Source organism: Passer domesticus, chromosome 5 (assembly GCF_036417665.1).
Source record: "Passer domesticus isolate bPasDom1 chromosome 5, bPasDom1.hap1, whole genome shotgun sequence".
NCBI lineage: Eukaryota > Metazoa > Chordata > Aves > Passeriformes > Passeridae > Passer > Passer domesticus.
In genome coordinates, this window is record NC_087478.1 from 47,230,444 (window position 1) to 47,244,747 (window position 14,304).

At 48.0% G+C, this 14,304-nt stretch overlaps 2 protein-coding genes across 3 annotated transcripts in view; both read right to left on the minus strand.

Annotated features, from left to right (window-relative positions):
* Positions 1-14,304, minus strand: part of CCDC134 (coiled-coil domain containing 134) — a 103,826-nt gene that overhangs the window by 4,662 nt on the left and 84,860 nt on the right. Inside the window, exon 2 of the mRNA XM_064420093.1 lies at positions 3,018-3,084. The gene's annotated coding sequence lies outside the window, so the exon portion shown is untranslated. The remainder of the gene's footprint in view (positions 1-3,017; positions 3,085-14,304) is intronic.
* The window catches only part of MEI1 (meiotic double-stranded break formation protein 1), a 38,032-nt gene continuing 27,186 nt past the window's right edge, over positions 3,459-14,304 (minus strand). The window contains exons 23-31 of one of the 2 annotated variants that reach the window (XM_064420084.1): positions 12,964-13,074; positions 12,214-12,395; positions 9,746-9,827; positions 9,081-9,286; positions 8,283-8,364; positions 6,170-6,276; positions 5,219-5,350; positions 4,941-5,050; positions 3,459-3,674 (exon numbers count right to left, since the gene is read on the minus strand). In XM_064420084.1, coding sequence (XP_064276154.1) covers positions 3,629-3,674; positions 4,941-5,050; positions 5,219-5,350; positions 6,170-6,276; positions 8,283-8,364; positions 9,081-9,286; positions 9,746-9,827; positions 12,214-12,395; positions 12,964-13,074 — 1,058 coding nt within the window. In that variant the 3' untranslated portion in view covers positions 3,459-3,628. Of the gene's footprint in view, positions 3,675-3,696; positions 5,051-5,218; positions 5,351-6,169; positions 6,277-8,282; positions 8,365-9,080; positions 9,287-9,745; positions 9,828-12,213; positions 12,396-12,963; positions 13,075-14,304 lie in introns of those variants that run through there. The other variant, XM_064420085.1, reaches the window with a different exon arrangement.

The window sequence follows — 14,304 nt, forward strand, 5'->3', positions numbered from 1 at the left end:
CCAACACTGAAACAAAACCAAATCCTTTCTTGTTGCTTGTCTTTTTTTAAACAAATACAATTTCTTCAACTCCAAGCCCATGAAAGAGGCAAAGCAGGCAGCACCAGCAGTTCTCCCAGCCCTGCAAGGATCAGCAGCAGCTCCCACCATGCACCTCCTGCAGAGACCAAGCCAAGCATCTTCTCACCCCTGGCAAAGGCAGGGGAGCAGTGTCAGACAAACATGAGAAACCCTCTGAAATATTTTGCTGTCGTGCTTTGTAAAAGGCTACACCCCTGGTAAGGAACAGACCAGAATAAATACAACCAGCATTATTGAAGACACGGCTGCCCCTGAAGTGGGGTCAGCAACACACCCCATGTTTCTGACACGGTGTGTAGCCAGGGCAGCACCACAAATCCCCATGCCAGGTTTGGGGTCTGTCCCCTCTTCCCACTGTGGTGTGAGGCTTAAGCCATATTCTAGCCATCCTGAATGCCACAAAGCACACCAACAAGCCAAGGCTGTAAAGTAAATTCTCCAGCCCAGACAAACAGATGTTCTGTTGGACCTGCCAGCCTGGTCAGCTTCCAAGAGACAGCTTCACCCTGCCAAAAACCATGACCCAAGGACCCAGGGCCTGGCTCAGTGAGGTGGTGCAGGTCCCCCTCTGCAGAGCCCCACAGCTGCTCAATACCTCCCAAGATCTCAGGGAGGAGGAAGTGCAGCAATGCAAAAGCACAAAGAGTGACTGCCCTGGGACCAGGCTCCTGTTGGCCCCTCGGATCAGACATGAGGATTAGGCTGGCTATTTGCCATGCTCATGGAGAACTGGAAAGAGAAACTGGAGGTAGCCAGTGGCCTCCAGACTAGGCTGGAAGGCAAAGAGCAAAAACCCTGCCCACAACAGCTCTGCCATGCTGCCCGTGGCAGTCCAGCATGCCTGGTTAGGACAGGGCCGCAGTATCCCCCATTTCCAACACTGGAGCTGGGTGGCCAGAGGATGTTCCACAGGTGCAACAAGGGGGAAGCTGAGCTGCAAAAAGCCCTGTTCCAGGCAGCAGCAGAGCAGAGCACAGCTCTCAGCCGGAGCAGCTGCAGGCCAGGCAGCTGCTGCAGCACAGCCTGCCTGGCTGCTTCCGAGTCTCACAACAGTGATGGGCTTCTTCAGAGACAGCAGCAGATGCTGGGGTAGGGATGGTCAGCGTTTGCAATGCAAATGTATTCAGATCCTCTGACACCAGCCCTAAAGATTGTTCCCTGGGACAAGGTCAGAAGTAGAGGGCTGGAGAACCACACCACACTGGAAGCCCATCACCTTTTGATCTGATCTGCTGGCACTCATTCTCACATCAGAGCTGTTTATTTGTCATTGTCCATCAGGGCTGAAACACGCCGGTGAAAATGAAGCAGGGCCCAGCTTGTTTCTCTCACCCACAGGGAACTTGGGGCCGCTGATGCCATGTGGGACCACCTCAGATTTATTTCCTTTCTCTGCCCTGGCAACTTCACCCCATTCTAACAGCAGAGGACATTCCTTCCTCTCCAGGCCACACTATGTAACGGCAGAGATGCCAAAGCCCCTTGCAGATGTTCCTCCATGCTTTCCCCACAAACTCTCTCTCATGTCTTCACACCTGCTGAGGGATGAGATGAGACACAAACACTGCAGAGCTGCTCCTCTCTTCCCTCCCTGCTCCTCCCTGAATTGATTTCTGCCAGAGACAGCTCTGCCTGGCGCTCCCAGAGCAGTCCAGGGAGCCAGGGCCTGGCCTGATGCTACAGATGGAAAGGAGTTTCCACCAACATTGCCTTGCAGCCCTGGCCACCTGGCTGTTTCAGCAGCAAGCCCACCAGTCTGTCTCACTGTCTACCAACCTCTTAATTTAGATGTGTTTTTCCAAAGACATGACAACAGATGCCATGTAATAGATGGTTAGTACTTCCCATTAAAATGTTTTCAATTACTTTATAAATTTTCCTGCAGGAGCTCCATCTGAACCAAGCATCCCTGAGATTTATTCACTTAATGAGCTTGCAAGGCAGAGCCACGCTGCAATGCTTTGGTTCCCAGGAGAAACTTTTGCATTAGCCCCCCACTACCGCTCTGCAGGCACTGAAATGTAGGGGGAAAAGCACCATCCTTCACCAGGAGCATGCTGTGGCAAAACAAGGACTGAAAACTCCCTGCACCGCGAACCCATTCCAGAGGTGCTCCTCCAACAACCAGATGAAGATTAATCTTTTGTTACAGGTGAACCAAAAGCTTCAGAAGTGAAACACCTCTGCTCAGACTCCTCTAGGAGGACATATCTATATGGGGCTTACAGGACCAGCGGCTTCAGAGGAAACAGGACTGGCCATTTACACCTGCTCGTCTCCAAAGTCTCCCAGCCACCAAGCCCAGAAGCTCGCATACCACACGGTTTGGCAGCCCCGATTTCCTGCTGTGATTTCCAGCAGGAACGGCTCCGTTCCAGCCCACCCTCGCGTCTCCGTCGTGCCGGAGGGGTTCAAGCAGCACCCTGCGGAGCTCGGGCGGCCGCCGGCACGGGAGAGGAGGATTCTCCCGCCAGCTCCGCTGAAAGTAAAGGCAGTCACACGGGGACGGTGGGAAGGGGACCGAGCCTGCCCCGGCCGCGCTGCGGGAAGCCACCGGAGCCGTGTCAAGCGACGCAGCGGGCGGCACAGGGGGACGCGAACCCTCGGGGCACGGCAGCTGCCCGCAGCCGCGGCGCCCCGCTCCTGCCGCGGCCCCAGCGCGGGGCGAGCGGGCGGCGACGGCAGGCAGAGCCCGTCGGGCACAGCCCCTCAACCCACGCTCCGGGAAGATGTCCCGGGGCCGCACTGCCCGCCCCGCTCACCGGCCACCCCGGCTGCCCCTCCCGGGTGTCGCTCGGGGAGCACCGGCCACCTCCGCCCCGTCCCCCGGTGTCCCCGGAGCGGCCCCAGGGCTGCTCCCGCCACTCCCTCCTGCCGCTCCCCCCCGGCCCCGCTGGAACTCGCGGGGCGGGGATGGCTCCCGGGCCGGTCCCCACCTGCCGGGTGCCGGTGCCGGGGCCGGCGCTCACGCCCGCCGCGCTGCCATGCTGCCGCTGCCGCCGCCGCTCCGCCCCGCCGTGTCACTTCCTGAGCCCCCGCCCCGCCCCGGCACCGCCCCGGCGGGCACTGGCGGGGTCTGCAGGCAACAGGACAGCGGGGGCTGTAGTCGAAGGGGTCACTCGTGACCTGGAAGAAGCCTCCTCATCCCTATGGGACACGTAGCGTGTCTGCTCCTCCCGGGACCCTGGCTGAGCCCCCACCGCCCCTTTCCGCGCAGAGCGAAGGGAGCATCCCGCAGCCCGATCAGCCAAGGCGAGTGAGCAGAGCACCTCTTCCACGGCATCCCTGTACGACATCGTTTCCCAGGCAGGTCTGTGTTTTGATAGATGAAGGGCATCAACCAAGCCTTATCCCGCACAGAAGGGGAAACTGAGTCGTTTCAGTAACAGAACCTTTTAATTTCAACAAACCTTTTTCTCAAAATGAGCAACAAGTAACTTCCTTTGTCCATCTTCTCCCTGCTACTCACTGGGAACGAATGGCAGGTTGGGGTCTCCTGCTACATTTTTGCCTTTTTCCTCTGCTCTTTGCACTGTATCTTCTCATTTCAATCTCCAATGTGTGAGAGGGACACTGCCACACTTCCCAGACATCTGTCATTGACAGCATGAGTGGAAACCAAAGGAAAGGCACGCATGCTATGGGAATTCCCACATTTGACATATCACTGACAGGAGGTTTTCATTACTAAACCAACCCTCCCCAAGCCATGGAACCTCACTCCCAACATACATGAGAAACACCAGTGCAGGTCAACCTGAAGAAAAGTCAAAGCTCCATTTTGACCAGAGGATTTTGTCTTCCATATCCATGACTATCTTGTTCACATAGCCCCACTGCTGCACTTCAAGTGCATCTAAGATCTTCCCTAACCACCAAAATTAGAAGGTTACTTAATACATGAAATAAGTCAGAAATGAAAAGTAACTTCAGCAATGTAACAAAACCTCCCATCCAAATTCCTTCATCCCTGTACAGAGAAGCAAAATGGAGTGCAGAGAGACTTAATGGGGTTCAATGGCCTCCACCAGGACAACCTGCTCTCTGATTGTTCCACAACAGAGCAGTAACATCACACTGGGGGTAAGCATGAGGACAAGCTACTCCTGACAGGACAAACACCTCACGCACCACGTACCCTACACATGGCTGATGACAGTGCCCCGCAGTGAAGGAAGTCCCCACACCCACAGGAAATCACTGCCATGGCAATTTCCATCACTGGCTACACGTCTGAGGCAATGCAGCGTAATGAAAACAGGAAGGCAAAAAAGTTTGAGAAAAAAAACAAATACTGCATCAGGTTCCCTCTTTCTCCACAAGGCATCTGGGAGTGGCCTCTGCCTCCATTGCCAGAGAAGAGGATTTAGTTCACAGTGCAGACTAGGCCCAAACAGAACAAAATCTGGTAATTCCACTCAGTGATTCCCAAATACTCTCTGCATTTTGAAAGTGCCTGAGTCACATTTAGGTTTCCACTATTTCATGGGCATACTGGCACTAGATGGCATGCAAACAGAGATTAACTCATTGCTCATCCTCCAGGGAAATCAATACAGGGATTGTTACTGCTTTGAAGCCAGAGACTCCCAAGCCTGCCCCCCTTTCATCAGACCACCTCTGCTTTATAGATTAATGCAAGCCCAGCACACAGAGCCTTCTTCAATCCCAATTGTCTCCTCATTTCCAAAATGTCTTCTCAGATTAGGACATGATTAAGTCTTTCATCCCACAGTTAGCCAAGTGTAGAAACCACTCAGAGTTCTTCAATTTTGTTTGGAACAAGAGAAGGAGCAGCAAATTAAGTATCCCTTCTACCTCTGTTACACCTGTCACACACATTAGCTATCAAAGGATACACCATGTCCTGATGCTTTACACACAGGGTCCTCTGTCCCAAGAGCTGATCCAGCAAGGTCTGAATGATCCCTGACTGTTCTGGCTCCACCTGGTAATGACTATTCTGAACCTGAGAGGTCAGAAAAAAAGAATGATTTCCACAACAACATAAAACTGTTGGGCTTGTTCTTTCATACTCCCTCCCTCATTTCCACACTGACCAATGACATCTTCAAAGGCCAAAGCAAACACCCAGGGATTCCCTTCCCATTTTCCTAAGCAGTCACTACTCTCTTACCTGAGAAAGGAAGAGGTGAAGAGCATGAGACGTGGCCTCAGGCAGCTCTGCTATGTTGGCTTCTGCTGCCTCCTGAATAATCTGGCTAATTTCTTTTTGAGAAATAATATTGCTACTCTGATATCTCACAAACTTGAACAAAAGAAAAAAGAGACATTAAATAGTGGAAGACCCAGAGAGTGCAACAGTGACTCATCACTTGCAAATACGTCTTCTGTGCACTATTACTGCAGCACTTTAACCACAGACCTGATTTTTATACCACTTCTAATGGAACCAGTGCAAATATCTATGTTGATGGTGCTCTGATTTATAGCCAGACTTATTTGGGTTTAAGCTGGGAAGGAACTAAAATAAATGAGGTAACCTTTTAAAACTGAAATAAGAACAGCAAATACTCACAGACCCATCTTATATTTGGAGGGGGTAGGTTCACTTTTAAATAACCCCTTCCTGTCATTCACTGCCATGAGGGCTGTATCTTCAGTATTTCTGCTGGGTAGGATCACATTCCCCCTCTGGCCCACAGACCCCACATACAGCAGGGTAGAATACTGCACTAACTCCCTGGCCAGAGAAGACAGGTTTGTAAGGTCAGGACAAGAGACAAGCTGTGATGCCAAGCAGCCAGCTTGCTCCCTGACTGGTAACAGCAGTTGCAGGTTCTCTGCAAGTTTCCCTTCTCCTCCCCAGGGATCCTAGATGATATAAATAAATGTTACCAGCACCACAAGAACGGGAGGTGCTCACTAACAACAGCCAGTTTCTGTAGGGTGTGGAAGTTCACTGAAAGTATCATTATTGATACAGGGCAGGAACACAGTTCCAGGCAAAGCCACAGCAGTATCAGAGACTGTGTTGCATAGCAGGTTAACTACCAACAACCAGCCCACGTGCATGGTGCCAACGTAGTGGGAAAGATGGGGAACAGCCCACCCTTCTGCTGCTCACCAAAGTCATCAGCCTGAGAACTTCTGGCTGCAGAAAGGACTTCTGGCCCCCACTGAGCAGCGTGAAGAGCAGGAATCGGTGCCATGGCTGCGAAGCAACGTGCAGAGCTGGGAGAGAAGGAGAAGCCAATCAAAGACAGCTGTAAAATTGCCAAAGTGTCAGGCTGAACCCAGCTAAGGACAGTCTTTAATACTGATCCCAAGTAGACCCCATGCTGTGAAACACTAAAGGGATATTTTTCACTGTTCTTACTTGCTTTTTAATCTGTCACTCTCTGGGCAAGAGTTCAGTCAAGAGAACAAAAGCTTAATAGCTTTTCAAAGCAGAAAATACATATTGTCCATCTTTGTGCTGGTACAGGAAGAGAAACCTTCTCCTGGGGTATATGTCATAAAACAGTGAGAGAATATCTTTAGCCTGGGGTTTTAAAAATAATACCCTCCAGTTTCAATATGAGGACACCTCTCCTGACCTCAGTTTTTATTTAGCTGCAGAATACCCTCTGGGTAATGAACAAAGCCCTATAACAGAAGCTGAACAAACTGAGGCTGGATCTGCATTAGACAGTGGACTATGGGGACCAGCCAGGCTGACGGTAGCAGTGCAGTCAGTAGAGAAAATGTTCTTACTAAAGAACAAACACGATAACATAACATGTATTAGATAAGGCCAGAAGTCTATGTTGGCATGAAGTCTTTCACTGAATGCTGAAATTAAAATGTTATTACCTTATTACCAGGTCAGGAGCATGGGATGGACAAATAGATCAGCTGATATAACTTGTTATTCTATAGCAACTCACCAGAGTGTTGAAAAGGTCTCTTTTCTACTGGCAGTCACATAACCTCCCTATTGCCACTACAAGAATCTTTTCTATAGGAAAACAACACTGAAAAATAATGTCAAATATTTTGGGGATATCTTTCATCTGGGGAAAATGAGAAAGTACCAGCACTGTGCATGAGCCTGCTCTGCACATTTGGAAATATCTCTGGACCAAAAGAGGGTTTTAGAAAGCCTCAAGTGAGTCAACTCCTAGAGGCAGAGTCCAGAACAGACTCTTTCCAGTGCTCTTGCATCTTTCAGCCAAATAAAGCTATGACCCTCATTCTGCTTGGAATAAGGAGACTCTTGTTATTGATGTTATGAACTTCAGCACCACAGCAGCCAAAGTGACAGGTTCAGTTGTTGCTGCAGCAGCATTTAATTAGTTCAATCCCGAATCCGCAGTCTCCCCATAACTTTTTTTCTTTAAATTCAGCCTTTTAATAGCCTCCCTTCAGCTACTGGCTGTCATTCATCTGCAGTATTACATCGTTATCCAACCACTTCCTCTCTCCCACCAGTGTCCCTTTTGCCTGGTTCATTCACTCCATTCCCTTCTCTATTAGTATTTAAGCAACTGAAGTGAACAGGTCAGGGTACAGAGAACTTTCTGGTTTGAGAACGGAGCCAGCACCTGGACTTTGTGGCAGGAGGCTGACAAAAAGCAGAAGGGTCTATTCTTCCCCCCCAGCAATGCACAATGCACATTGCACAAATGTACAATGCAGTCATATTATGTTATACTGAAAGCATGGTATACATTAGGTCTGACATGCACTCTGGAAACCAAGGTTGGAATTCACCCCTGGAAATCCAGAATTTCCATCTTCCATTGCCTAAGGCTGCCTAATATCCTGTTCTCCCTTCCCTTCCTTCAGGGCCAATCTATGACCAACTGTCCTTTTGTAAGACACTTCACGTTCAGATCCTCCCTCCCCTATGCTTATGGTCCAAAGGTTTGATACCATTGGCCTGAAGGTCAAAGACTATTCCTATACTCCTTCCATTCCCAAACCTTTCCCTCTTACAGGGCTGGAAAACTACTTTTTGCCTTCTGGAAAGCATCTTGGTGTCCAGAGCCAAAGTGAAGGTTCATGCCTGCAGGGGAGCCAGGCATTGTGATCTCATCCCACAAAGCACAATATTAACTTTAGGCACACAAATAATTTTTCTTGTTTGGCATAAACTGATTTTTAAATTTTCTCCAGAGTGCTACTAGATAAATAACAAAGACCTCAAAATCACTGCGGGAGGGGAACTAGGAGAAGAAAGAACATGAAGACTTTACCAACATCCTGGTTCTTCACATACAGGTATTCCACTAAGGTTTCTAGGCAGGCAACCACTGCCTGAGAGAGCAAGAAGTCTTTCTGGAATACCAAGAGAAAGAAAAAAAAAACCCAGTCAACAGCTATTACAAGAGGAAAATTCATAAAGTGCTAGGATCAGAAGAGTATGCAGCACAGGAAAATAACACCTTTCATCTCCTTCAAGGAATGCAATGTGCTGCAAATTATCTGTCACATCAAGGAGCCAGACAGAGGTACGACTACTTATTTTGAGACTAAAAATAATAAGTAACAGCCTCCAAAGAATGAAGATAGGAGCCCAACACAGCTTAAGAGTTAAATGTAAACTGATGTACCACCCCTGGAGGCCAGCATCACTTCAGCAAGTTAATTGTATGCTGATGCACTCACTACTCCCAAAAGCACCTTGTCAGGGGCATGTGGGATGGATTGGGATTTGTTATACATTTCCCACATCTGTCCCTATGGATGTGGCATCCCTGCAGAGAAAGAGATGGGAAGACAGAAATCGTCATTAGTACAGAGAATTTCAGCTACCCAGTTGAGCAGCAGGGAGCAGCGCACAGCTTGATTTACCTCCTTCTCACTGCACTGTGCTGCAGCAAGAGCATTTTCCCTCCTCCTCATCACACGTCTGTAAGGAGTGGAAAATGCAGGCAGAAGAAAAAACAAGCAGGCAGCCCCTTTGATTCTGCAGCAGGGTGGTTTCTCCTCAGGTTAATGTTCCTGCTTGAAGCCCAACACTACTGATGTTCCAAAAGTCATATTTTATATACCTGCAACTGGACATGCACCAGAAGGTTCTGCAGACTGACAACAAGCGAGAAGACCTGCTGCATGGCAAGGGGGTGCAGGGCACTGTCCTGCAGTGATGATGGCTGTGGCTGAGTGGCACCTGGGGCTGTGTTTTGGCCAACAATCACCAGCAGGGAGGAGGAGAAGTTCTGTCGCAGGACAGCTCTCAGGAACTGCATGATGCTCACTAGACAGGGAGATGCTTATTAGTGTGTGTCAGTGTTTTTCTCTGCTCTACCTTCTATGTTGGTGCCTGTGCAATAGCATGGGGAGGGTGATGAGAGAATATGCGAGCTTAATAGCCCACCAGAGTTGTCTGGCAGCTGCTGACAGCTGTAAACAGGAATGGCAACGTGAGTTTCTTTGTTCATCTCCTTCTCTGAGACACTAACACAGTTCACACTCAGTTCCAGATGTCACTACCAACCTCCAAGGAAGATCTGTCCAAACACAGAAGAACTTCAGAACTTCCCTTTTGCCCTTTCTCACCACCAGTTACACATTTACAAAGTCATATGGACCAAAGTTTCCAGATTCCCTCCAGCACCCCACCACTCCATTCCATAGTCACCAATTCTCCCTTGCTGCTTGTATCATGGTACTAGTGGCAGCTTCCAGACAAATCCCTCCAAGTGATGCAAAATACCTAACAGCAGGATTGGCTTCTTATTCCTGAAGATCACTGCATTCAGGACTTCTGTAAGGTCTACAGAGAGTGTCTGATGAACCTAAAAGAGAATTAAATAGAAGAGAAATGGTTTGGAACAGATAGAAATCTCCATTATGTACTTCCAGTTCTTAGACAGTACCCCATGATGACCACTGAAAACCAAGGGAACAGCAACAGGGTTTCAGGAGGCTGACACAGGAGAGTTACATCATTGGACCCTCATGTTTCACTTGCCATTAGCCTGAACTGCACAGCTTCCAAACCACAGCCTACCTTGTCTGTCTAGTTCTCATTATTCCCTGCAGGACCTCTGGCATGTGGCTGTCAGCCTGCCAAGCACATGAAGTGGCAGAAACACTTAGCCACAGAGCCAGGCAGCAAGACTGAGGAACCAGGCAGCCAAAAACCAGCAGTGGCCAGAAGCTGTCCTTGCCTGCTGGAACTGGGGCCTGCCAAGAGCCCAGGGACAGAACCATTGCATGGGTGAAAGTGGCAGTGGAGTTTAGGGACTCGGGAACTCGGTGAAATAGGAAGGGTTGGCTTGAGAGGGAAATCTGCAACACATTGTTTCCTTCACAGAACAGCCATTTAAGAGAAAGGGCGTGAAGCCTCAGAGAACAGCAGAAGGGTTCAAACTCTTCAACAAGCCAGAGGGTTGGTATGGGAAGGTGGCATAAGGATCACAGGGCTGATTTCTTTAAATACTCCTCTGAAGAGAGAAATATTCCACAGAGAACTTGGAGTAGCTCCTGCAAGATGGTGGCAGTGGCTATTCAGAACTGACAAACCAAAGCCTTAAACAGCCTCCCATCCATGAGCCCTGATTATTCACAGGGTAAAGGCAGCAGCAGTAACACAGTTAAGATGTAAGTTGGCTATGGCCAGACAAGTCCTCACTATTAACAACAGCCTGAGATGAATATGGCCATTTCCTGAAGCCACTGTTCTCCTCTAAAGAACTGCAGGCTCAGGGAGACAGCCTGTCATCAGCTCATATTCACAGCCACAAAGGTGCTCTTATGAGAGTCTCCAGAATGGTTTGTGCAGCTCCAGCTACACTGAACAGCAGAAAGAAGCAAGAGAAGTGACTCTTCTGCTTCTTCCCCTTCAACAGAAGATTAGAAACACTGACAATTAGAAATGCTGAAGATTAGAAACACTGAAGCAGTCTTGAACCACTTCAATTTCCCAGCTGTAGCTGCAATTTCTGTCCTCATCTCTTGTGCAAAAAACACTTCTGGGTTGTATATCCCAGCACATCAAGCCAGTGGTATTGCTAAAATCAAGCAACAGGCTTATGAGCTGCTAAATGATTGCACTCCAAGGATCAATAGGAGCTGAGAGCACCACTCCCAGAAGATGAAGCTCAATACTTGACACTTGACACTAGAATGTCGTTTGGGACTGGCACAGCACCAGACACAGCCCTGACTTGGAAACTGAGAAGGCAGGCTGTACTTAGCAGCTCACAGAGCAGGGCCAGGCTGCATTCCCACAGCTGACAGTCTGTACAAGTACCATGCTCTAAGCTCTAAGCAGAGGCTGCATGCTGACAAAGTAAAGGGTGCAGACTTGGTCTGGGCTGTTCTTCTGGGAAAAAATCTTCCCTCAGCATTAGAAATCCAACCCTTGCTTTTCTGTGCACATGCATGCATGTCTTTAATGTGATTTTATCACCTGCAAACAGGTGTTCCAACTCCCAAAGAGCTTATATTCTGCTGGGCATAACTGCAAGAGCAGAGCTCACAACTTGTGACATGCTTTCTAACTCCATATCAAGAAAGGTCTGGGTAGATACTTCAAAAGGAAACATTTTCCCTTGTATTGGCATTGGAAAATGCTTCCTTCAAAGTTGTAATTCCATTAATAGCTGACAACTCCAGCTTAGATGTCTTGTTGGACTGAAAAGCATCAAATACAATGACAGCTGCCCACATTTGTAAGAGCTTGCTAATATTGAACACTTACTTGCCAATAATAGGTTCTATCTCACTATTGATCATTTGAGTAACAAAAAAGCTGTTTACAACATGGGAGCTGTGCCTTTCACCACCAGTCTTCCCTTGAGAAAGGTTTTTAAATATATTTTGCTCTGTCCTGAAGAGGAAAGTGATTTGGATCAGGAAGGCTGGGTATGCACTTCTCCCCACAGGATTTGTACCCCTCTTTTTAACTCTTCAATTATTCATATCTCAGAACAGCATGTCTTCAGGGACATGCCAGCTTCCAGTCCTGCTGGAGAGGTGCAGCAGGGAATAACTTGTGGACAATAACAAAAGAGAAATCAACATAATCAGATTACAGGTCAAAGCAAAACACTTTCATGTATATATATATATATATGTATGTATGTAGGTAGGTATGTATATTTACACACATATTTATTTTTAAGGTTTATCCATGTGCTGACTCTGAACACAAGAGTGGTTTAGAGTGGTTCTAACCTCAGTATTGTAGCGATGCTGATAAAGCAAAAGGGATGCCACCAACAGCCATCCAGAGCACAGCAAGGCATCCTCAGATGACAGGCAGGCAGGTCTGGAAGGAGGGGACCACAGCCAGGTGCATTCCAAAACCTTCTGCAGGAGTTCTAGCAAGGACACGTTGGAGAGCAGCACAGCCACTGCTGCATGAAAGAAACAGAATCAGAGAGGGTGATAGGATGGCACAGGTTAAACCAGCTTGACAAGCATAACAGAAGTGCAGAAGTGCAGAGCACACCCCTGCTGCAGTGAGGTAGCCCAGCTGCCACAGCTCATCTGAGTACGGCTGTCCAGCTACTGGTATTCATCTCCCAGAGCACAAGCAATTGCTCAGCCAGTTAATCACTAACAAAACAGCAGGAAAGTCAATTAGATCTTTTCCCTAGTATTGTTTAATTTTTTGAACTATGACAATATCAGGATATTTCAAACTAGGCATCAAAGGCCCACAGCTGTGTTTATGAACATGAAAAATACGGTGATTCTGTCTTTCAGCAGCCAATTCTTTAATCATGAGAAGGCAGCAAAACCAAACCAAACTCCTCAACCTAAAAAACCTCATCCAAAGTATGAAATGGTCTTTAATTACAATGCTGTATCTGGATGGGGAAACATAAACCTTACCTGCTTAGACAGTTAGAATATGGTCTCTGATTGTCAAGCTACAACCTCACTGAAATTAACTTAGCAATCAATATAATCTTCCCTCACCTCTCTGTTGACTACAAGGTGTTGTTTGATGAAGGCTCCAGTACAGAAAATTCAAGGATGGCTGCAGGAGGTCAGTGTCCCTTGGCCTGCATTTCCCACAGAGATTACAGACTGGAAACAGAAGAACAGGTGTAACAAGGACACCAAGTTAACAGAGCACCTCAGCAAATGAAAGAAGTCACTCAGCAGGGAGGGAATTCAGCCAAAGTGAAAATAAACAGAGCATGGCACAGACAAAGCAACAGGTGTCTGCTCTACAGTGTTTGCTTTAGAGTGGACAGTGCAGTGGAGGATGAGTGCAGAGGTGTGGAGAAGAATTGAAAAAGGTATATTAGAGTGCATATATCACATGGGGCAGTAATGAATCCAAGAGCAATGGACTTTAGGTTATCTGTTTCCACAGCGAAAAAACTGCAGTGTGAGTTATCTGTTTGCACAGTGTGAGTTTGATTCTAGTACTAGAACAAGCACAAACAACCATGTGACTGTCTCTCATGGTGACCAGACTGGGGAAAGCCATGGAGAGCTGTGCTCCTCCACTCTCACCAACTCTGCTCACCCTAGGAGTAAAATGTCATGTTTGTTGTAAGCACCAAACACTTAGCAACAATGTTTAGTAAGAGTTAGGGATGGAAATCCAGGACTGCAGGGCTCAGCAAAACTGTCATTGGAGATCTTTTAGAGAGCTTACAATCACAAGACTAAGCAATTCTCAAAAAACACGCATCAACACACTCCTTCCATCTAAGAGGCTTCATTAGAGAAGAGTGTCTTGCACATCCACCCCTAGAGAACACAGTAAGGAGGCCAAGGCAGGAATAAATGGGGTGGCTGGGGTAGGGAGAGAGTTGTGTGGAAAAATACAAAGCAGAAAGCAAGAGCAAAAGGGGCTTGTGACTCCTGGGAGGAGCTGAGCTGTGTTCTAAAATCACAGCAGCTAAAAAGGCTGGGATAAAGAGGCTGTGGTTCTTCTACTCCCCCTTCCCTCCCAGTTCCCTTGGCTAATGAATGTCTGAGAAATGCTACTTCTTTACAAGGGCAGCCCTGAGATATGAAACATTTGAAACTGAAGGGGACAGTCCTTCAAAGTCTGCTGCAGAGACCAATTTGTCAGAGCAGGGAAGAGATGAGAGGATGGATCAGCTGGACTTTCCTCCTAGTATCTATTCTTTTTCACAGCTTATATGAAGCTGCAATAGCCAAGTAAGAAGGCAGAAGTCACCAAGAAAGGATCACCAGACAAGGCAGCAGGTCATGGTATGGTGAACAAACACAACCTGCTCTTCTGTCTTTGGGGTGGAGTGGGCAAGCCCTGCAGTTGGTTGGAAGCCATATACTCTG